A 25,134-nucleotide genomic window follows, 5' to 3' on the forward strand; every position below is an offset into this window, starting at 1 on the left:
GGAGGGAGCAGTTATGGTTGCTCTCAGTCCGTCCCCAGAGGCCCTGCTTCTCAGAACCCCGGCAGCCGCTGCAAACCTCAGAGAGAAAGCTGCCCTCAGGTTCCAACTGATGCCGGACAATCCCGCTTCTCCCGTCTGAGTCTGAGTCCCTAGAGACTCGCCCGGATCTGGAGCCCAGAGTCTGAGACTCACTCCCAACCGAAAACGACAACCGCGCCCTCAGCCACCAGCCCTCTTTGCGCGCGCACCTCGGTACCTTTGTATTTTCCACACTGCGCCGCCTCTGAGCCTCGGTTTGCTGTTCTCTTTCCTTCTAGTTGAAGAGTCTCTCCTCAGCCAGCTTTCCTGTGGTTCTGGGTGATGTCTGTTCCGTCTTTTAGTTGTATTTTTGAAGTGGTTGTTTGCGGCAGCAGTCTCCGGTGTTTACCTATGCCGCCATCTTGGTTCAAATCCGAAATCACTAACTCAAGGCAGTGTGTATTATATGATGAAATTGTAATTGGCCTTCATCGCATTATTGCTGCATGTCAGGACTTCTGCTCAATGTTGTACATGGTATAATTCTCACAGTAGCCCAAACAGATTGATATTTTTTATATCCTCATTTTCAAATGAGGAAAATAAGGCCTAATAAAGCATGTTTAATTTCTAAATTAACATTATGCTATTAGGATGACCACATTCTTTGCCTCTCCAGGCATTCTCAGTTCTTTATCCTTACATATTTTATGTTTTTAAAAATAATTTATTCTTAAAAAATATACTTTTATTGTTGATAGTATTACAGATGTCCCTCATTCCCACTCTTTCCACCCATTGGAGATGCAAGTCTGGCAAATCAATAAATGTGATACATCACATAAACAAAATGAAGGACAAAAATTACATGATCACATGTGTACACTCTGGCCTACATGCCAAGATAGAGAGGTATGTATAGAAGGGAGAAGGAAGTTAGAACCATATCACTCTATTATTAACATAGAGTTCTTCCTGTAGGATTTTGTGGAATGTGAAAACTTCCATAAGCTCTAGCTCCTCCCATATACCCTCTCAACTGATTATATTTGCTTCAAGTTTCATTTAGTTTTTATCACTTTTCATATGCTTTTAGACCATATGCATAGTTTTCTTCTGAGTTATTTTATATCCCGCATAAGTTTATATGTTGTGCTGCTGATTTTTTTAAATCTACTTCTAGCAACTCATGTATTATGGGCAAAGTCCTTTGTGAATATGTTCTAATATTTCCTCTCTTTTGCTTATCATTAAGCTTAAAAATATTAATCAACTTTATTTCTTAGAGCAGTTTTAGGGTCAAAGCAAATTTGAGTGGAAAGTACCGAGAGTTCCATATATTGCCTGTCCCGCACACAAGCACTTCTCCACTGTCCACATCCTGCAGCACAGAGGTACATTTGTTACAATTGATGGCTCTACATTGACACATCATTATCACTCAAAGTCTGCAGTTTACATTAGGGTTTACTCTTGTTATTTAGCTTTTTATCGCATGTATTTTTATTATATTGAAATTTAAAATTTAAATGAAGGCAAGTTTATCAATTATTTTTCTTAAGACTTTCTGAATTTTGTATTTGACTAATAGTACTCTTTTTCAAGATTATCATCATAGCTTCTTTATACTTTTTAAGTTAAAAATTTTTAGATTACTCTTTAATTGAGGGAATCATGTGGACTGGGGTAGAAAATTAACTTCTGTCCACTGATGGTTAGGTATTACAGAACCATTTAAAATTATACTTTTATCATAATCAGAATACATGTATACACTGTTTCCTAATTCTCTTTTTTTATGAAGCCATCTTACAGTGTTTTTCAAAAAAAAGTTAACAGCTTTATTGAAGTATAATTGAATGCAATGTCAAAAAACTAAATTAGGACTTAGATAAGGAAAGGCTATTGTAATAGGGAGACCATTCTGATCTCCAAAATCTGCAAGTATCTCAGAATCAAAGAGAAAAAGGTTTTTCTTTAATAGGGTAAAGGTGGGGGCAAAGCAGAGATAAGCAGAATCTTTTAAGGAGAAGCTGAAAAGCAAGGGGAATAACCAGTAAGGACTGAGAGGAAAGTGTTCTGCTGTGGTCAGCTGATTTCTAGGGGAAGCTAGCTGATGAGGGGGACAAACAGAGTCCAGGGACCTATATAAAAGAAAGAAGCTTTATTAACATTTGGTCAAAACAAAGCAAAGGGTAAGAAATAGGCAATTGAAGACTTGGTCAATAATAAACTGCCCATGTTTAAAGCATACAAGTTGATATATTTTGACACATTATATACATACTAGAAGCCCAGTGCACGAATTTGTGCACAGGTGGGGTCTGACCGCCCTGCCCTGATTGGGGCTGATCAGGGCCAAACTGGCCAGGGGTGGGGGGCTGCAGGAGGTCGGCCAGCTGGCCCCCCCTCGCACCCCCCCCACCCCGATCGGGGGTGGGGTTGGCTGGGGGAGGGGCCGCAGGCGGTTGACCGGCTGGCCCCACCCCCGATTGGGGTGGGTGGGCCAATCGGCCGCAGTGCCTGTCATAGCGACTGGTTGTTCCAGTCATTCTGGCATTTCTGTTGCTTGGCTTTTATATATATAGATGTGAAACTGTCACTACTATCAAGATAATGAACATATCATCCAAAAAGTTCTTTGCAACACTTGGTAATCCCCTATTCTCCTCAGATAATCACTGATCTATTTTTTGACATTACACATTAGTGTGCATTTCCTAGTGTTTCATGTAAGTGGAATACTCTTTTTTTGTCTAGCTTCATTCACTCAGCATAATTCTTTTGAGATTATCCACATTGCTACAGTGTCAGTAACTCATTTGTTTGTATTGTTGTTTACCAACAATAGTATGATAAACTACAATAAATTGAATAGTATGGATAAACTATAGTTTTTCAATTCATCTCTTGATGTATATTTGTGGTGTTTCTGGTATTTTGCTATTAACACAAAAAGCTGCTTGAACATTCACCTACAAGTCTTTACATGAACTTACGTTTTCATTTCTCTTGGGTAATGCAAAAAGTTCCATGTATTTTTTTTTAACCCAGTCTCCCTCAAAGGTGACATCTTATTTTAATAAGAAATAAGAAAGCTAGTTTTCCTTCTTTCTTACCTTTTCTTCCTTTCCCCATCTTCTTCTCTCTTCTGTTTTTCCTTCCTTTCCTGAACAATTCAGAGCTGAAGACATCAGTTGGGACATAGGAGAGTAGGTGTCTCTGTGGGTAGGAGCTTGTGGGGTTGGAGAGCAATGGTGGCCCAAAGTGGGGTGGGAGAAGCCAAGAAAGATAAAAAGCCACTGTTCTCAAAACTGCCTGGTACTGGCACAAGAACAGACATATAGACCAATGGAACAGAACAGAGAACCCAGAGATTGACCCAAGCCATTATGCTCAATTAATATTTACAAAGGAGGCAAGACCATACGATGGAGTCAAGACAGTCTCTTCAATAAATGGTGTTGGGAAAATTGGACAGATACATGCAAAAAAAAAAAATGAAACTAGACCACCAACTTACACCGTACACAAAAATAAACTCAAAATGGATAAAGGACTTAAACGTAAGAAGAGAAACCATAAAAATCTTAGAAGAAGCCATAGGCAACAAAATAGCAGACACATGTCGCAGCAATATCTTTACCACTACAGCTTCTAGGGCAATGGAAACTAAGGAGAAAATAAACAAATGGGACTACATCAAAATAAAAAGCTTCTGCATAGCAAAAGAAACCATCAACAAAACAACAAGAAAGCCCACTGCATGGGAGAACATATTTGCCAATTTTATCTCTGATAAGGGTTTAATCTCCAGCATTTACAGGGAACTCATACAACTCAACAAAAGGAAAATAATCCAATCAAAAAATGGACAAAGGACCTAAATAGACACTTTTTGAAAGAGGACACTCGGAAAGCCAAGAGACACATGAAAACATGCTCAAAGTCACTAATCCGAGAGATACAAATCAAAACAACAATGAGGTACCATCTCACAAATGTCAGAATGGCTATCAACAAATCAACAAATGACAAGTGCTGGCGAGGATGCGGAGAAAAGGAACCCTCTTGCACTGTTGGTGGGAATGCAGACTGGTGCAACCACTATGGAGAACAGTATGGCGTTTCCTCAAAAAATTAAAAATTGAACTTCCATTTGACCCAGTAATCCCACTTCTAGGAATGTATCCCAAGAAAACAGAAACACCTATCAGAAAGGATATATGCACCCCTATGTTCATAGCAGCACAATTTACAATAGCTAAGATTTGGAAACAGCCCAAGTGCCCATTAGCAGATGACAGGATTAGAAAACTGTGGTACATCTGCACAAAGGAATTCTATGCTGGTGTAAAAAAGAAGGAATTCTTATCATTTGCAAAAGCATGGATGGAACTAGAGAGCATAAATTATGCTAAACGAAATAAGCCAGTTAGAGAAAGTTAAATATCACATGATCTCACTCATTTGTGGAATATAATGAACAAATTAAACAGATGAATAAAAATAGAACCAGAGACATAGAAGCATTGAACAGACTGTATAACCTATGAGGGAAGGTGGATAAGAGATCAACCAAAGGACTTGTATGCATGCATATCAGCAAAACCAATGGACATAGACAGGGGGGGTGAGACTTGTGCTTGGGGTTAAGGGTGGCTGGGGAGAGGTCAATGGGGGAAAAAAGAGACTCATGTAATACTTTAAACAATAAAGAATTTAAATAATAATAAAAAAAAGAATGTCCACATAGGGTGAAGACCCACTCAACAGAGAAGTCAGACCCTGAGCATGAAGAGAAATGCATTAATGGATGCTTAATTTCCTTGTGATGGTTAAATATACTATTATGGACTAAATGTGTCACCCCTAAATTCATATGGGATAGATCTTAGGAACAGATCTCTGATCTGATAGGTCTGGTGTCCTTATAAGAAGAGATTCTAGAAAGTTCTCTTGCTCTCTTTCTCTGAACACACACACACTGAAGAAAGGCCTTTTAAGAATACGGCAAGAAGGCAGCTGTCTACAAGCCAGGAAGAGAGTCCTCACCAGAAACTGAATTGGCTGGAACTTTGATCCTAGATGTCTAGCTTCCAGAGCTGTGACATAATAAATTTCTTTTGCTTAAGCCATCATCTATGGTATCTTGTTCTGGCAGTACCAGCAGATGAAGACACATACTCTCAATGATTTCAGTCCTTTGATGTATGTTGAGACCTGGTAGTTGCAACGAAAGAATCACTGACAAATCCAGCATAGTGACTTGTTTCCAGAGATTAATTGCTATTGTCAGATTAGAAAGAAATAGATTTGAGGTCTAAGATAAGAATTTTATTAATGATTATTGATGACAATAACTCATTTTTTTATTGCCAGTCATTTTCTTTTCACAGGAATGTGAATTGGACCCTTGTTGTGAAGGAAGTACTTGTAAGCTTAAATCATCTGCTGAATGTGCATATGGTGACTGTTGCAAAGACTGTTTGGTAAGAAATTCCTCCCTATTTTGAAAAAAAAAGAAAAGAAAAAGGAACAATATTATATATCAAAATTTCTTTTCTCTGATCTGTAAGAGAGCATTATTTTTATTACATGATCACGTGAAACATTTTATGGCTCTTGTTTGCAGTTTTGCATCACATTCTCTTTACTACAGTCTAATAAGATTTTTTTCCTAAGTAGAAACATTTTTTAATTTTAAGAGTAATCTATGTTTTTTATTAAAAATTCCACAGTACCAAAGTATAGAAAACAGACAGTGGAAGACTATCATTTTAACCTTCCTGACATAGCCATTTTTGATAATATGTTATTAATTTAGTTACTTTTTTCTGTATAAATGTGATTGTGTGTGTGTGTGTGTGTGTGTGTGTGTGTGAATGTGTGTGTGCACATGCACGCATGGAGTGGGGGTTAAGTTGCTAAACATAGATACATATATTTTCCCTATTGGTATTTTCAATAAGATACAATGGGCTTTCTTCCATTCGTGTAGTTCTACATGGTTATATAGTTAGTACTTCTTTGTGTGGTTATACTGTAATTTCTTTACCTGGTCAATTGATGATGGGCATTTGGATTGCTTCCAATTTTTGTTTATAAGTAGTATTTTTGGGGCAGTGTATGAATATTAACATTTTTGACACACATTTTACATACTTCCCACAGATGTACCATCCTATACCCACCAGTCTAGTCACATGCTTGTTTCCTTACATTAAGATTGGTTTCTAGCAAGTGTTATAATCCTGGTTAGTTTGATAGGTTTAATGTGCTTTTATATCTTTGTTTAATTTTCATTTCCTTCTTTTTAAAAAATATTTTTATTGATTTCAGAGAGGAAGGGAGAGGGAGAGAGAGAAAAACATCAATGATGAAAGAATATCATTTTTTGGCTGCCTCCTGCACACCCCACACTGGAGATTGAGCCCACAACCTGATATGTACCCTGACTATAATTGAACCATGACCTCCTGGTTCATAGGTCGCTGCTCAACCACTGAGCCATACCAGTAAGGCAAATCTGCATTTCTTTTGATTATCAATGAGGTTATGTTTTTTTTCTGTATTTCATGACTTTTATTAATTGCCTATTATTGGCCTCTGTTCATTTTCCATTGGGTTATGTAATCTTTTGTTGTTATTAGAACTTTTATACATATAAATATCATAGTTTCAAATTTGATTAATTTGTGGGAATTGTCCTAATATTCTTGTTTCATCTGAATCTTATTACCCTAGTTTCTTCCAGGAGGTACTTTATGTAGAGGAAAAACCAATGAATGTGATGTTCCAGAATATTGCAATGGTACTTCTCAGTTCTGTCAGCCAGATGTTTTTATTCAGAATGGATATCCTTGCCAGAATAACAAAGCCTATTGTTACAATGGCATGTGCCAATATTATGATGCTCAGTGTCAAGTCATCTTTGGCTCAAGTAAGATATTTTATTTATAATTGATTGCTTTGACTTTGTTGTTTGCTTTAGTTTTGGTTAAAAGTGGAAATAAAAATTACAGTATATATACACATATACATAATATCAAATTTTAGTTTTAATAAATTTATATAAATAGTATGGGGATATACATTGGGGTCTACTATTTTCATTGTTCACTCAAAATATTTTTGAGATCCATCTGTATTGAGATTTACATTTAGATGATAATGCAATAGAGTATTCTATTACATAAATGTAATCTGTTCTATTACTGATAGATATTTAGGATGTTCAAAAATTCTTCTGATTCTCTTTTTAAAGTTTTCATTTTTATTAGACTTATATTGACACATAAAGATCCAAATTATTTAAAGATTTTTTGAAAAAATAAAGTGTACTTGCAAGTACTATCTCCATTCATTGAGGAAACCACTTTTACCTTTTCTAGCTGATTATTTTTTCACTTGTTCCAGGTCTTTAGATAGCCTCTTGGTAATGCTATGTTTTGATTTTTCCCATGGTAGGCATTCACTATTATGAGGAATTGGCTCACATAATCACAGAATGGTAGGTCTCTTGCAGGATACGTCAGCAAGCTGTAGCGTCAGAAGAGCTAATGGTGTAGTTACAGTCCCCAGGCTGGCAGGCCCGAGACCCAGGAAGCCTGGATGATTCTGTTTGAGCGCTCAGGCAGTGCATGCCTAATCCTTTTAGATGGGGTGAAGAGGCTGCTTCCCTGGCAAAGAAGACTCATCAGAATCTAGGGGTTCAGTGTCCCCAGCTTCATCAGGGTCTTCCCACATATCTCCATTTCAGCTTTCAGGATCTCATTCTTTCACAATCACTGTCCTCAATGTAACAATAGACACCTGTGAGGCTGGAAGTTCATCCTGGGTTGTTTCAGCCAATTGGAGAATGAGATTCTGGATTTCATTCGTAACAATCCCAGCTCTATCATTGCAGGAGATAAACGTCTTCTGCAGGTCACACATAGCTTTCAACTTATTTATGCAGTGATCAAACTGGGAATTCGAATACCTGAGTTTACCTCCTTCCCCCCCCCCCCCCCCGCTCTCCCCCCGGGCTTGTCTGGTGATATCAGAAGCAATCAGACAATCTCATACCCCATTGGGCATTTGATTAAAATGCTGGATTTATTTCTTCGAACCTAGAGTTGTTGATTTTGACCAGACTTCTGTTGTCTTTAATTTCTGTTGTACTCCTCTTTTTTTAAAAAAATATATTTTATTGATTTTTTACATAGAGGAAGGGAGAATAGAGAGTTAGAAACATCGATGAGAGAGAAACATCTATCAGCTGCCTCCTGCACACCTCCTACTGGGGGATGTGCCCACAACCAAGGTACATGCCCTTGACTGGAATCGAACCTGGGACCTTTCAGTCCGCAGGCTGACGCTCTATCCACTGAGCCAAACCAGTTAGGGCTGTACTCCTTCTCTTACGGTGGATAAGATAAGCAGGAAGAGAGAAGACTATTTAAGAATTAAACGGGGCTTATTTATGTTACTCAGGCTATGGAGACAAAAGTGGTAGAGCTCTGTCAACTTGTGATATATATATTTTGCAAGAATAGGTAGGTTATTCCAGACTAAAAAAGTAATTTCAGATAGGCATTCTTAATGAAGTAAGTACTATTATTTAGCAAAGTTGTTATAGTGGCCTGCAAAAAAGTCTAGGACTAAAGGAACCACAGTAATTTTTTTCTTTGGATATTTTCTGGAATTCTTATAGCTATTTCCATCCTATAGGAGAGCTTTGCTAGGTATTTCTATATGATATTTATCCTGTACAAATATTCTGCATTCATTTTTATATTACTTGATCCTTTGCCCCTTTTTTCCTCCAGGTCTTTTCACTCATATCCATTTTCTTTTAAAATAAACAACATAGTATTAGATGTGTAAGATAGGCAAATGAATTTCCTATATTATATAGAAAGTACTGGCATTTTAGCTTAAAATATTTTTAGGAATGTATAATTAAGTGGAAAAATTGAATATTAAGTGATACATTTATATCAGAATGAATTACTACTTTAAAAAAATCTATTTTTATTGATTTCAGAGAGGAGGGGAGAGGGAGAGAGAGATAGAAACATCAATGATGAGGGAATCATTAGCTGCCTCTTGCATGCCCCCTACTGGGGATTGAGCCCATAACCTAGGTATGAACCCTGACCAGGTTGGGAATCGAAACCTGACCTCCTGGTTCATAGGTCGACACTCAGCCACTGAGCCACACCGGCCGGGCTGGAATGCTACTTTATCAGTTGTCATGGCTGTCAGTCTATCTAATTCAGGGGTTCTCAACCTGTGGGTTGCGACCCCTTTGGGGGTCAAACGACCCTTTCACAGGGGTCGCCTAAGACCATCGGAAAACACATATAATTACATATTGTTTTTGTGATTAATCACTGTGCTTTAATTATGTTCAATTTGTAAGAATGAAATTGGGGGTCACCACAACATGAGGAACTGTATTTCTTTTCTTTTTTTTTCTTTTTTAAATATGGAACGCTTCATGAATTTGCGTGTCATCCTTGCACAGGGGCCATGCTAATCTTCTCTGTATCGTTCCAATTTTAGTATATGTGCTACTGAAGCGAGCACGAGGAACTGTATTTAAAGGGACGCGGCATTAGGAAGGTTGAGAACCACTGATCTAATTACTAGGAATACCTAAATTAAGCTTCCACATATGGTAAATTAAAAAAACAAATGATAGCTGGAAATATTTTCACCAACCTTTCCCCACCTGATTTAACCAGGAGTGCAATAAATATGTGTTTGAGAGCAGTGGGAATGACTATGCTGAAAACGCTACCATACTGTGTGTGGGTTTTAATTTATTTATAGTTTCATCTTGTTTATTTATAGTTGCACCTCTTTTAGACCTTGAGTGTTTGAGTTTAGGCTAACTTTTAAGTATAGTCTGAGCTTTATTTTTACAGTTGGTTGTTAAGTATAAAGTGTGGAACAATTTTTTTTTCCCCTGTAAGGCTAGAAACTTTTTCAAAGGTATTAAGGCAGTTCATCCAGTTGTATGGACTATCATAGGGAATACTATTCTTTCTGAAATAAATTGCCAGAACTTAAACATTTTTTTTTTAACATTGCAGAAGCCAAGGCTGCCCCAAGAGGTTGTTTCATTGATGTGAATTCTAAAGGTGACAGATTTGGCAATTGTGGCTTCTCTGGTAATGAATACAAGAAGTGTGCCACTGGGTAAGTGACAGGAGGTTATAAAGGAAAATGAATGATTGCAAGACCAGTCATCTTTTATAACTCCTTGTGACTGCCGACTTTCTCCCCCTTAAATACCTAACTTTTCAAACTTACAATTTTGCAATACAAGGTTTCAGGGAGACTGAATAGAACTGGTAAAATAAGTTGCCCCTTTTGACATTACCTGTCTGAAATCGAATGGTTTTTAGAATCTTACTTTGTTTATGTTCTACACTAAGAACCACAAATAAACACTCTTCCTCCTCTTCCTTTCATTAAAAGGTTGTTTTGCTAAATTCATAGAGATACATAATTAATTTTGTATTTTATTATTTTGTTCTCACTCTGTAATTTAAAAGTGATAAATTAAATAGAAAATTTCAATACAGCATCATAACAGTTGATGTTAGGGGTACTTAGTGTGTTATGAAAGGATTTGGGAAGGACATTTAACTCACACAGCCTTGGTGTATTGATGAGTTATGGATTGAGTTTTCAAGTGAGTAACTCAGAGCCAAGCCAAGAAGGGTGGAGTCCTTTCTTAGTTATTTTACATTACAGAATCTAATTTTTTTGTTACCATACTTCTTTAAAGAAGACACAATTGAAAAAATTGAAAAAAATATTTTTATTGCTTTCAGAGAGGAAGGGAAAGAGAGAGAGATAGAAACATCAATGATGAGAGATAATCATTGATCGGCTGCCTCCTGCACGCCCCACATTGGGGATCAAGCCCGCAACCCAGGCATGTGCCCTGACTGGGTATTGAAATGTGACCTTCTGATTCATAGGTTGACGCTTAACCACTGAGCCATGCTGGCTGGGCACAATTGTATTTTGATATAGTTCTATTATTTTCTATTTATAAAGTTATATTGATAAGACACTTTATTAGACTTGTTTGAGCCCTAGGTAGATAGTGAGGAGGGATTAGGTGTGCAAAAAGGAGCATCAGCACCGCCTGACACCCTACTAATTTGTACCTCAGCATCCATTTACCTCTGCTCTTTTCTGCTGTATTTAAAGAGAGCTTCTTTGATCTCTGCTGCTCTCACACACTCTTTCTGTTGGGATTCCCTTCAGCTAAATAGCAGTACAGTGGGGCCTTGACTTATGAGTGTCCCGACTAACGAGTTTTTCGAGATACGAGTCGTCTCTCGGCTGATTTTTTGCTTTGAGTTGTGAGTTAAAATTCGGGTTACGAGCCAGCTTCAGATACCCCACCGCTAGTTGGTGCAGCGAACGTCACAGTAAACACCACAACATCAGCCCAGCATCACGTGTCTCACTTGTTCACTTTTTGATTTGACATATGAGTAATTTGAGTTACGAGCTCCGTCACGTAACGAATTAAACTCGTAAGTCAAGGCCCCACTGTACACTCTGTTTATCTGCATATATATAATTTTTCTATTGTATCTATACTGATGCATTTTCTATCTTTATAGAAATGCTTTGTGTGGAAAACTTCAATGTGAGAATGTCCAAGACATGCCTGTATTTGGAATTGTGCCTGCTATTATTCTGACCCCCAGTGGAGGCACCAAATGTTGGGGTGTGGATTTTCAGCTAGGATCAGATGTTCCAGATCCTGGGATGGTGAATGAAGGCACCAGATGTGATGTTGGGAAGGTAATTAAAATGTTTTCTATTTATAAAGTATAATTTCTAAAATTGTTATGCAAAGCGATTGTTTTTTTTCTGATTATAAAAGAAATTATGTTTAGTATAGAGATTTGGGAAAATATGAAGCCATCAAAAACAAAATTAAGAATAGTTATGATTCTAATATCCAGATTTCTTTCTTATGTTATCACCTGTGGTTTCAATGTTGCCATATGCTGTGCATTTTTCCCTCCCCTATCAATGAGCTATAATTTATTAGTCAGTTTGCCATTATTGGGACACCAAGGTGATTTCCAGGGTCGTGTGTGTGTGTGTTGAGGCCGGGGGGGTGCGGGGGGGGGCGGGCATGTGCATCCACGTGTGTCTCTGTACTAGAAATCTCAGAGTGTTTGTCCTGCCCATGCTCCCTGTTATCCTGACCAGAGCTGTTTGGATCAGATATGAGCCAAGAGTTAGCCAGCCTCTGACTTAATGCCAGTGATGCCATATGAGAAGATGAACTTGTTTGGAATAAGTAATTAAAGAACAGTAATTAAGAGTAGGACAGAAGCTGTAAGAATTCTTAGAGAGATGCCATGAAGCAGGAGCAGAGCTAGAAGGCTTATGGCAAACTTAAGCCATTTACAAAAGATGTAAGGATGCGGGATTATTGAACAAGTTGAAGACACCAACTCAGAGGAGAATAGAGGAGGAGGAGAGAACACAATTGACTGATTATGTTACAAGTGAAAAGACAAGGTGGAGCCTCAAGTTACTTCAATTTCTACCAAGTTTTCAGATCCAGTTCAGTTTCCCGCTTATAAAAAGAGCCTTATATTTTTGTCCCTGTCCTTCCCACTACATATACTTGACTGCTTCAGTCATGATAAACAATGCAGAAATAAATGGCTTTATAAATAAAAATTTCAGAATATCTTAATTGTCTTCTTAGACAATAGTGTGCATACTTTTAAAGTTTTAGATATATTTTTGCCAATTTCGCTTTATAAAAGTTTTTGCTAGTTTACCTTCCAACCAGTTTTAAATAAGTGTTTTAATTCTCCATATGATAGTCAAGATTAGCTTCTATTGTTTTAAAGCTTTTTATTTTACTCTTTCTTGATTATTAGTGACATTAAATTTTTTGGTGTCTATATATTTATTCCTTCTTTTGTGATTTTCTTATTGATATCTTTGTCCATTTAAAAACTAATGTGTTTTTCTTATTGATTTTATAATTTGACTGGGAATACAGCTAGCCTTCAAAGGTTATATTATTATTTTAGCTATTGGGTTGGTTAGATAATATTTTTTTATTTAATGGAATATCCTTTTAACCCTAATTAATAAGTATTTAAAAAGAATCGATTTTAAATTTTATTAGTTAAAAAAAATCAGCTATTGAAATAATACTTTTTTTGTTTTGGCCTATTGATGTGCTGGGTCATATCAATAAAATTCCTAACATTAAATTATCTTTATATTCCTGGAGCAAATACTGGTAACATTGAATTTTTCTGTAGATATATTCCTGGATTCTATGTGCTAGTGAGTATACTTTTGTATTTCTGAAGCGATATACATATAACTTTTTTGAATTTATGAAATTTTACTCTATGAATTATAGTCAGTACTCTTTTTAAAAAATATATATTTTATTGATTTTTTACAGAGAGGAAGGGAGAGGGATAGAGAGTTAGAAACATCGATGAGAGAGTAACATCGATGAGCTGCCTCCTGCACACCCCCCACCGGGGATGTGCCCGCAACCAAGGTACATGCCCTTGACCGGAATCGAACCTGGGACCCTTCAGTCTGCAGGCCGACGCCCCATCCACTGAGCCAAACTGGTTAGGGCTATAGTCAGTACTCTTAAGTCTCACAAAAACTCAGCTAAGTCTGAATTAAAGCATAACAGGAAATTTATTTATTAAAAACAAAATCAGTTAAAGAGATTTGGAACCCAGAATCCCAGATATTGTTTCTGCAGTTCTTTCCTGTATCTTTCATTTTTGCTTCTCCCTTGTTGGCCTCCCCCCGCCCAGCATTATCTATAATAATAAAAGTGTAATATGCAAATCGACTGAACAGCCAAACAGCAGAACAATCATCCGGACGACCACGCAATGACACGCACTGGTGCCAGGCCAGCCAAGGCGGGTGCAATGCCATTGGTCAGGGGGCCCGCCATCGCCCCACGATCGCCCTGCAGAGGGAAGCCCAGGCCACCGGCCAGCGGGGTGATCGATTGGGGGGACTCTGCGATTGCCCCGCAGAGGGTGGCGGCCACCCTCTGTGGGACGATTGATCGGAGGCTCCACAATCGATCGCCCCAAAGAGGGAGGCCCAGGTCACCGACCGGCAGGCTACGGCGGGTGGGCAGGGCCTCCCTCTGCAGGGCGACTGATCACAGAGTCCTGGCCCTGCAGAGGGAGGCCCAGGCTACCTGGCTGGTGGCGTTGCGGCAGGTGGGTGGGGCCTCCCTATTTGGGGCTATTGATCACGGGGATCCCGGATTGTGAGAGGGCACAGGCTGGGCTGAGGGACCCCCTGGCCTCCTGAGTGCACGAATTTCATGTACCGGGCCTCTAGTTGAGATATAATTGACATATAACATTGTATAAACTTAAGATGTACAATGTGATGATTTGATGCACATATATATTGTGAAATGATTACCACAATATGGTTTGTTAACTTATCCATCATCTCACATGAATAAATTTTTCTTCTGTGTGGAGAGAGAACATTTAAACTTACCCTCTTAGCAATTTTCAAGTGTATAATACAGTGTTGTTAACTATAATCACCATGCTAAATATTAGATGCCCAGAACTTACTCTTCTTATTATAACTGGAAGTTTGTACTCTTTGCAAATAAAGTGGAGGGCTGCAGCACAATAGCCCCACTCTGGAACATTCCTGAAGGACAGTGGTGAAGGAAAATCCTCCCAGTGGACAGAATTTTGAGCAATACAACGGGTTGTTCTCTTTTAGGTTTGCTTGGAGGGAGAAATGGCCAGACATGCTTTATACACCAATTCATTTCAGAAGGGTTCCCATCTTCTTCTTCATTTAAGGGTTCTGGGTCTGTAATATAACTCAAATCTGGGAATTGATTGAGAGCTTGTGACTCAGTTTTTTTTTTAATTTAAATTTTTTATTGTTTAAAATAAACAGTGAAATTACATGAGTCTCCTTTTTCCCCCATTGACCTCTCCCCAGACACCCTCACTCCCAGCACATGCCCTCACCCCACTACTGTCTGTGTCCATTGGTTATGCTCAGATGCTTGCATACAAGTCCTTCGGTTGATCTCTTACCCCCTCACAACCCACCTTCCCTCATAGATTGGACAGTCTGTTCAATGCTTCTATGTCTCTGGTTCTATTTTTATTCATTAGTTTATGTTCATTATATTACACAAATGAGTGAGATCATGTGATATTTATCTTTCTCTGACTGACTTATTTTGCTTAGCATAATGCTCTCCAGTTCCATCCATGCTGTTGCAAATGGTAAGAATTCCTTCTTTTTTACAGCAGCTTAGAATTCCTTTGTGCAGATGTACCACAGTTTTCTAATCCTGTCATCTGCTAATGGGCACTTAGGCTGTTTCCAAATCTTAGCTGTTGTAAATTGTTCTGCTATGAACATAGGGGTGCATATATCCTTTCTGATTGGTGTTTCTGTTTTCTTAGGATATATTCCTAGAAGTGGGATTACTGGGTCAAATGGAAGTTCAATTTTTAATTTTTTGAGGAAATGCCATACTGTTCTCCACAGTGGTTGCACCAGTCTGCATTCCCACCAGCAGTGCAGGAGGGTTCCTTTTTCCCTGTATCCTCCTCAGCTCTTGTTTGTTGATTTGTTGATGATAGCCATTCTGACAGTTGTGAGATGGTACCTCATTGTTGTTTTGATTTGTATCTCTTGGATGATTAGTGACTTTAGCATGTTTTCATATGTCTCTTGGCCTTCTGTATGTCCTCTTTCAAAAAGTGTCTATTTAGGTCCTTTGTCCATTTTTTGATTGGATTATTTTCCTTTTGTTGAGTTGTATGAGTTCCCTGTAAATGCTGGAGATTAAACCCTTATCAGAGATAACACTGGCAAATATGTTCTCCCATGCAGTGGGCTTTCTTGTTGTTTTGTTGATAGTTTCTTTTGCTGTGCAGAAGCTTTTTATTTTGGTGTAGTCCCATTTGTTTATTTTCTCCTTAGTTTCCATTGCCCTAGGAGCTGTAGCGGTAAAGATATTGCTGCAACATGTGTCTGCTATTTTGCTGCCTATGGGTTCTTCTAAAATTTTTATGGTTTCCCTTCTTACGTTTAAGTCCTTTATCCATTTTGAGTTTATTTTTGTGTATGGTGTGAATTGGTGGTCTAGTTTCATCTTTTTGCATGTATCTGTCCAATTTTCCCAACACCATTTATTGAAGAGACTGTCTTGACTCCATTGTATGGTCTTGCCTCCCTTGTCAAATATTAATTGAGTATCATGGCTTGGGTCGATTTCTGGCTTCTCTGTTCTGTTTCATTGGTCTATATGTTTGTTCTTGTGCCAGTACCAGGCAGTTTTGAGAACCGTGGTTTGGTACTATAGCTGGTATTGTGATCCCTCCAATGTTGTTCTTCATTCTCAAGATTGCTGCAGCTATTTGGGGTCCTTTTTTATTCCAGGTGAATTTTTGGAGAGTTTGTTCTAAGTCTTTGAAATATGCCATTGGTATTTTAATCAGGATTGCATTGAATCTATAGATTGCTTTGGGTAGTATGGACACTTTAATGATGTTAATTCTATCAATCCATGAACACGGTATATTTTTCCACTTGTTTATGTCTTCCTCTATCTCTTTTTTCAGCGTCCTGTAATTTTCTGAGTACGGGTCCTTTACCTCCTTTGTTAAATTTATTCCTAGGTATCTTAATTTTTTTGTTGTGATGGTAAATGGGATTTTTTTTTAGTTTCTCTTTTTGTGAGTTCATTATTGGTGTATAAAAAAAGCCATAGATTTCTGGGTGTTAATTTTGTATCCTGCTACATTGCCAAATTCATGTATTAAGTCTAGTAGTTTTTTGATGGAGTCTTTAGGGTTTTCTAAGTACAGTATGATGTCATCTGTGAATAGTGACAATTTTACTTCTTCTTTTCCAATTTGGATGCCTTTTATTTTGTGACTCAGTTTTTTTGATCCAGGTTAGATTTTTGTTCTCTTGACCTCGAACTTTTCTGCTTCTACAGATCTAGTACGAATGTATTAGTAGGCTTTCTATCACTTTCACTTTTGGGAGCTCCATGATCAAATATTCAACATTGTAGGCGGTGTACGAGAGTCAGACTATTCTGATTGTTGCTTTGACACTGCTCTCCTTGGTTGTGACATACCCACGTTGGTTTTGACAGTTGGGGGCTGCCACTTGGCCCCTGTTACCCAGAATCCAAATACTCTCATTGTGTTTCATTTTTCTCATTTATTGACCACAGTTCTCACTGTAAGGGTTGGTCTATAGAGAACAGTGATCACAGAGCTCTTCAAAGGTGCTAGGGATCCCTTTTCAAGCTCATTTTTCACAGTTATGGTGAAAGGTAGGTCTTCTGGGTCATCTGAGTAAGGTCTTAAATGGCAAATCCACTTAACATCCCAATCTCTTTAACTCTTTGAATTGTTTCTTTTACCTGAAACCAAGGCAGATTCAGCATTTTCAACTCACTCAATTGGCTTTTGTTCCATTTAAAAATACATAGTTTCATTGATTTTTAGAGAGAGGAAGGGAGAGGGAGAGAAAAAGAGAGAGAAAGACAGACTGGCTGCCTCCTGCATGCTTCCTACCAAGGATCAAGCCTGCAACCCAGGTATATGCCCTGGTTGGGAGTTGAACCAGCAACCTTTTGGTGCACAGGATGATGCCTAACCAACTGAGTCACACAGGCCAGGGCTCTTTTAGTACATTTTTCAGGCAATTAATCAACAAGCTATTTCAGCTCTTTCTAAATCCCTGACCTGGAACATTAAATGCAGAATCTCTACTTAGTAAACCCATATCAGTAAATGTGGCCTGATTTAACTTTCTGTTCCTTCTGCCATTATCTCACACCCTTAATATCCATTCCCATATATGCTGCGTGGATTCCTGTCTGTATAAATTATAAAACTTAAGTAGTTCTTTTGGTATGTAGCATACTTCCTCTTGGGTTACACTTTGTACCTCATCTTTAGGGACCTGCTCCTACTTGAGTCTAGTCATAGATTTGGAAACAAAGGTGGTGGGGATGAGTCTTGAGGAGGATCAACATTGTCTTACAAGGAAACTTTCTCAAAGGAGGCTATTAAATCCCCTCAGGCAATGCAGCACTAATCCCTTGCCTTGGGAGTGGAAAGGACTCCCTTGAGGGTAGGGAGACCACTCCCACTGGCAGAGAAGACTCATCCGAATTTGGGGACACAATGTCCCCTGCTACATCAGGGTCTTCTCACACATCTCCATGCCAGCTGTCAGGATCTCATTCTTTCCCAATCACTGCCCTCTCCTTAACAGTAGATATCCTCTGAGTTCGACTTGTGCTATAATCTCTCCAGTTGCAGGATAAGATTCTGGGTTTGATTTTTCAGATATTTCAGCCCTCCTGCCACAGGGAATGAGGGGCTTCTTCAGTGCACTCAGAAGTTCCCAGGTCATTCATGCCTTATTTGAGCTGGGAATTCAGATTTGTGAACTCACTCTTTTCTTTTCCCACTTTGTCCAGCGATATTAGAAGTAACCAATCTCCTGTTTGTAAAATGTTCATAAGAATCATATACATAGTTACTCAGAATCTTGATTCTTATAAGTGGTTGATTAGTAATAACCAGTGGTGATATTTTGTGAGTATCTATTGCCATGTTACACTATGGACTATACTCTTTTTACTATTGGAAATAGAGTTATTAATGTCTTTAAATATAATCAGGTAAGAGAGCCAATTTAATAAAGCCCACGAACCAGTTCAGAAAACTTATCCTTGCAATCTGTTTCTCTAGAATAACTCTAGGTATCAGTATCTGCACTAGTCAGGGTTCTCCAGAGAAATATAACCAATAGGAAAGATTATATATATATATGTAATTGACTCACACAATGATTATGGAGACTGACAAGGCTCAAGGTTTTCGGTTGGCAAGCTGGAGATCCAGGAGAGATGATGGTGGAGTTCCAGCCTGAGTCCAAGGTCTGTGAACCAGGAGAGCTGATAGTAATTCTAGTCTGGAATCCAGCAGGCCCAAGACCCAGGAAAAGCTGATGTTTTAGTTCAGGAGGCAGGAAAACCACAGTTCCAAATTGCAAACAGGCAGGCAGGTGTAATTCCCTGTTATTTAGGGCAGGGTTAGGTTTTTTGTTCTATTTCAGCCATAGCTGATTGGATAAGGAAAGCAGTTTGCTTTATTTAGTCTGTTAATTTAAATGTTCAACTCACCAAAAATCACCCTCATAGAAACACTCAGAATAATGTTTGATCACATATCTGGCACCCTGTGTCACATACATGTGGACACATAAAAGTAATTGTCACAGTCAGTTATTACAAATCAATTAAGTGCAGAGTAAAAACAGGAATTGGTAAACACATCTGAAAAAGATGGTGGATTGTAATATTTATTTATTTTCTCTGTCTGTTAAATCTCAGAATATAAAGGTATAAGTAGGGAATAAATCCCAAAGTGGGAAATATATGAAATTTCATCTGTAGACAAAGATTTCCACAAATTTTGAAAACAGAAAGTAGGTTGACAGAGTAGTAGAACCTACAACTTACAGTGCAAACTGATAGGATGTGAACAGGAAGACTGTGTCTTAGCTTTGCAGAAACCTAAACAAATTGTGATTTATAATTAAAGGTTATAGCTGAGAGTGTGTTAAAGCATGAGACTGAAATGGAATTACTTTTAGTCTACTAAAGGAGAGGCTAGCCCCTTCTCTTATTTGTTTATTTTATTTATTTTGTCAACAAAGCATCAGCAACCATTTGCCTAGTCCTCTAGGTTGAAGATGAGAAGGTAAATTTTTTTTTATATTTGGTCATCCTCTTATGAAATGCCTGTATCCCTATCCTAATTCTAGTACACTGTTTCCTTCATGCGTACATAACTGAACTATAGATGTGTTTGCAGTGGTGGGAATGGCAGCAACCATGGTACTTGAGTTCTGGCGAGGAAAGAATTCAGAGCCAAGACTCAAACTATAAGAGGACATTTATTTAGAAAATCACAGAGGCAGGAGAAGTAATTCGTAGAAAAAATGGGCTTAGGAAGCAAGTTATAGAGGCAAAGGAAGGGCCTTAGAAGTGAGAAAAGTAAAAGTGACATGCCTGGGCGTGCTCCCAGTAGGGAGAGGGTGCTGGGTCCTCCTGCCTAAGGTTTTTAAGGTGGAGATTTTAGGGGAGGTTTCAGGGCAGATCTCAATGGAATATTCACCAGCTTTCTAAGTGTTAGGGTCGTTGAAGGAGGTATGCATGAGCTGAAAGGGGTAAAGCATTACGAATTTATTAGGTCATCTGGAAAACCAGATGGGCTGAGCCACCGAATGTCGTCAGCACTCAGGGATGGGGAGTAAGAGATTTTAAAGGATTCTAGGCGGGCTTCTTTGGCAGGGAATTATCTGGGCAGGTCCCAGGTCCGGATACTGGACAAGTCAGGAGGGGAAAGTTACTGATCTTAGCAAATGGAATGTGGTCTAAGCAAAAGGGAATGTCAGTTGGGAAATGATCTAAAGGTCAGTTTCCCAGGGGAGGGGATATCAATTCAATTATTTGATCAGACCTAATACCAGATATGTCCTTTCAGGGTCTAGGTCTCCACTGATTGATTGGGCAGTTCGAGGCAGGAGGTCATTATCTAATGCAGCTGCTCCTGAGGTCAGCCTAGGTGTCACTTGTCTGGTTTTGCTGCTTTTCTGGGACTGGAACTGAAATAGAACTGAGGCCTAGATGTTATCTCTAGGGAGGGGAGTCCAAACCGCATGACCAGCAATATGCTAGGGAAGGAAAGGTCACCATGGGGATGAGGTCCCACTCTACAATTGTCCATTACTAGGCACCCGTGGCTTTCTACCCTGGTGACCTTCTGTACCTGGGCCATCGTCCTTGCTCTGGTCGTGTCTACCACAGATGGATTGTTACATAAAGTTAAACAGTTCTCTGAGGAAACTCCACTAAAAGACTGAGAGAGATAATATGAGAGAAAAAAACAAAAGCCTGTGTGGTTCAAATAAAGATTTTTAAATTCAAATAATTAAAATTTCTAATTTAGAGAAAAAAAACAAGGAAAGTGGGCAATTATGAAATTCCAGAGTACTTGTGAAGAAAAATCTCAATAGCTTCCAGAGACAAACCAAAACAAATAAATAAACAAACAAAGACCTCCCAAAATTGGTCACATATAAAAGAATAAAATTGAGAACTGAATTTTGGAAGACAAGGAAGCAATGCTTTCATGTTTCTGAAAGATTCTCAACCTAGAATTATGTACACGTACTCAATCAAGTGATAGGGCACAATAAAAACATTTCAGAGATTTACAGGATACGAAAAGTTGTCTTTAAAAATCCTTTCTTAGGAAGTCATCTAACTGTAATGTTCCAGTAAATGAGGAAGTAAATAAAAAAGAGAAAGAATTGTAATCTAGGGCAGTGGTCACCAACCAGTGGTCCGAAAGGTTGGTGACCGCTGATCTAGGACATAGAAGTATGTCAAAGGGAAATCCCAGTGTATCAGGCCAGGAGAATAATGAATATAGATTGGGGCAAGGGGCGGGGGACCAAGTTTTTAGAGAAATAGGAAATTTGAAAGAGGAAATTACACAAAAGGCCAATTTTGTAAGAAGAAAGGCATGTGTTACCTGTAGTTAAAAAAAAAAGAAAAAAAAAGTTCTATAAGAAAGAAAATGTAGTCCTAGTATTTGGCTTTGAAATCAACAGTGTTTTGTCTTAATTATTGGTAAATGATACTTATTCCCCATTTCCTTGTTTCCTTATGGATGAATTTCCATTAAAATAACACCTTTGGATTTTTGAGTGACATTAGCAACATGGCTGAATAAGAGGTCCCTCAACAATAACAATTTGGCATCCATGCATGGACAGAAGTGTCTTTGTGAGAGCTGTGGGATCCCGCACCATACATCAGGAGGGCTTTCCATCCTGGTGACCTTCTATACCTGGCCCGTTGTCCTTGCTCTGCTCATGTCTGTCTAACTGCCTACAGCAGTTCTACTCATATCATTCCTTACCCAAGGTGGCACAGCGTAGGGCCAGGAGAGATCTTTTTAGCTCATGATTTCTCCCATGGGGAAAATGAGAGCAGGTCAGTGAGCACCTGGCTTCCCCAGCTGTGCACTGTACATTCTTTCTTACCCCTCCCAATGTACTGACTTGTGAACTGCATGACTGAGGGGTGAGAAGAGGCTGGGAGAGGGGCATAGGACTCGTGGAGGACTTTAAAATAATGCAGATCCTACAAACTATTTAGCAGACTCCACAAAAAGCCCATGCACAAGTGCCTGGGATGCCTTGCCTGTGGATCCCTCCAAGTGGTACATGGGCACCCCATATGCCCTGACAGTGGTGGCAAGAGTGAGCCTTTGCAGACAACTAGTAAACAAAACAAAACAAAACAAAACAAAACAGAAAGAAAAAGGTTGTCATCACTTGGCTTGGTGTTTTTCAAGATCTAGAGAAGGCAAGACGGCCTAAGAATTCTGCCACAGAGGGAGCAAGAAGTATGGAGCAGGCATATTTGTAGAAGGCTGAGAAAGCCTCAGGATGCCTAGCTGGGCTGAAGAAAGGTATTTCTCTCATGATGGCAGTTAATAAAGACTGGAGGAGTTGACTGCTACTTCAGATGTGAAGACAGCAATCCAAAACTTCAGATCTACCAAAGGATCACAATAATTTTTCAGTAATTGGTCCCAAAGAGATGATGATATGTGATTTACTAATGAAGAACTCAAGTAGTTGTTTTTAAGGAAGTTCAGTGAGCTACAAGAAAACATAGAAAGACAATTTAGCAAGATCAGGAAAACAATCTTCTATAATAATAAAAGTGTAATATGCTAATTAGACCAGACAGCCAAACAACCTTCCGGACATCCTCCCGGACGTTCTTCTGGACGACCTTCCAGATGAAGCCAGGGCTGCGAGGGCCGAGGCAAGCCGCTGAGGCTGCGAGGGCTGAATCCCTTGCACGAATTTCATGCATCGGGCCTCTGGAACATGAATAAAATGAAAAGTTTTAACAAAGATAGATATCATGAACACTATGAAAAATCATATACTAACAAATTGGATAACCTAGAATAAATGAATGCATTTATAGAAACTTATAATTTACCAAGACTAAATCATGATGAAATATAAAATCTGAACAGACCAATAACAAGTAAGGAGATTGACTCAGTAATCAACACCCTCACAACAAAGAAAAGCCTAATACAAAGTCGTTTAACTGGTGAAGTCTACCAAGGATTTAAAGAAGAATTAATGCCAATTCTTAAAGTCTTCAAAAAAAAAGAATTCAAAGAGGAGAGCACATCTCAAATTTGTTTCACAGGGTCAGCATTATCCTGATACCAAAGCCAGATAAGAACACTCAAGAAAATAAAATTACAGTTCAATATCCTTGATGAATATACATGCATAAATTCTCAACAAAATATTAGCAAACTAAATTGAACAGCACATTAGAAAGATAATACATCAGGATCACGTTGTATTTATCTCTAGAAAGTAAGGATGGCTCAATATAAGCAAATCTGTAAATGTGATACATCATATTAATAGAATGAAAGATAAAAATCATATGATTCTCTCAATTGATACAGAAAAGGCATTTGACAAAATATGACATCTGTTCATGTTAAAAACCTTTCAACAAACTGGGTAGAGAAGGAATGTACCTCTACACAATAAGGGCCATACTGACAAGCCCACAGCTTATATCATACTCAGTGGTAAAAGGTTGAAAGCTTTTTCTGTACGATAAGAAACAAGACAAGTACTAAGAAACAAGATAGTACTGGAAGTTGTAGCCAGAGCATTCAGGTAGGAAAAGAAATAAAAGGCTTCTAAACTATAATTGAAAATTAACATTGTCTTTGTTTGCAAATCACATGATCTTTTATATAGAAAATTCTATAGAGTTCACCAAAAAATGTTACCAAAAATCAATGCATTTGGTAAAGCTGCAGGATGCAAGATCAACATATAGAAATTAGTTGCATGTGTTTACATTACAATGAACTATCTGAATGATAAAGAAAACCGTATCATTCACAATAGCATCAAAAAATGAAATACTTATGAATAAATTTAACGAAGGAGATAAAAAATCTGACCACTGAACATTTCAAGACTTTAATGAAAGACATTTAAGAAGACACAAATATAGGCATACCTCATTTTATTGTGCTTCATTTTATTGCACTTTGCAGATATTGGTGTGGGTTTTTTTTTTTTTACAAATCGAATGTTTGTGGCAACCCTACCCTGCATTGAACAAGTCTAGAGGCGCCATTTTTCCAACAGGCTTAGATGATGGTTAACATTTTTTAGCAAAAAAGTATTTTTAAATTAAGGTTTGTATATTTATTAGAAATGCTATTGCACACTTAATAGACTATAGTATAGTGTAAATATAACTTTTATATGCACTGGGAAACCAAAAATTCGTGTGACTTGTTTTATTGTGATAATCACTATATTGCAGTGGCTTGTAATTAAACATGCATAATTTCGACGTATGCCTGATATCCCATGTTCATGGATTGGAAGAATTAATATTGTTAAAATTTTCATACTATCTAAAGCCATCTGTACATACAATACAATAAAAATTCCATTAGCATTTTTAACAGAAATAGAACAGATAATCCTAAAATTTGTATGGGATCATGAGGATCATAAATAGCTAAAGCAATCCTAACTGGAGGCATAACAATTTCTGATCACTATATTACAAAGCTATAGTAGTCAAACAGTAAGCTATTGGCATAAAAATAGACACCTAGACCAAGAGAACAGAATAGAGAGCCTCAAACAAATCCCCACATATATGGTCAACTAATATTTAATAATCAAGTTTTACTCAATGGGGAAAGGGTCATCTCTTTAATAGATAGTATTGGGAAAACTGGATATTTACATGCTACTAAATATTTTAATGACTCCTATCATTCACCACTTACAAAAATTAAAATGAATTAATGACTTAAACATAATACCTGAAACTATATCTTTTAGAAGAAAGCATTGGGAGAAAGCTCCATAACATTGGGCTTGACAATTATA

The 25,134-nt window shown here is 38.1% G+C and overlaps 1 protein-coding gene and 1 non-coding gene across 2 annotated transcripts in view; one reads left to right on the plus strand and one right to left on the minus strand.

The window, feature by feature from the left end:
- ADAM9 (ADAM metallopeptidase domain 9) overlaps positions 1–25,134 on the plus strand; it is a 96,651-nt gene that overhangs the window by 47,572 nt on the left and 23,945 nt on the right. Inside the window, exons 13-16 of the mRNA XM_006086252.3 lie at positions 5,418–5,510; positions 6,766–6,961; positions 10,104–10,209; positions 11,658–11,841. Coding sequence (XP_006086314.1) covers positions 5,418–5,510; positions 6,766–6,961; positions 10,104–10,209; positions 11,658–11,841 — 579 coding nt within the window. The remainder of the gene's footprint in view (positions 1–5,417; positions 5,511–6,765; positions 6,962–10,103; positions 10,210–11,657; positions 11,842–25,134) is intronic.
- Positions 9,488–9,594, minus strand: LOC111825447. The gene has a single exon (XR_002828613.1). It is a non-coding gene; the product is annotated as a U6 spliceosomal RNA (small nuclear RNA).

Source organism: Myotis lucifugus, unplaced genomic scaffold (assembly GCF_000147115.1).
Source record: "Myotis lucifugus unplaced genomic scaffold, Myoluc2.0 scaffold_26, whole genome shotgun sequence".
Taxonomy (NCBI): Eukaryota; Metazoa; Chordata; class Mammalia; order Chiroptera; family Vespertilionidae; genus Myotis; species Myotis lucifugus.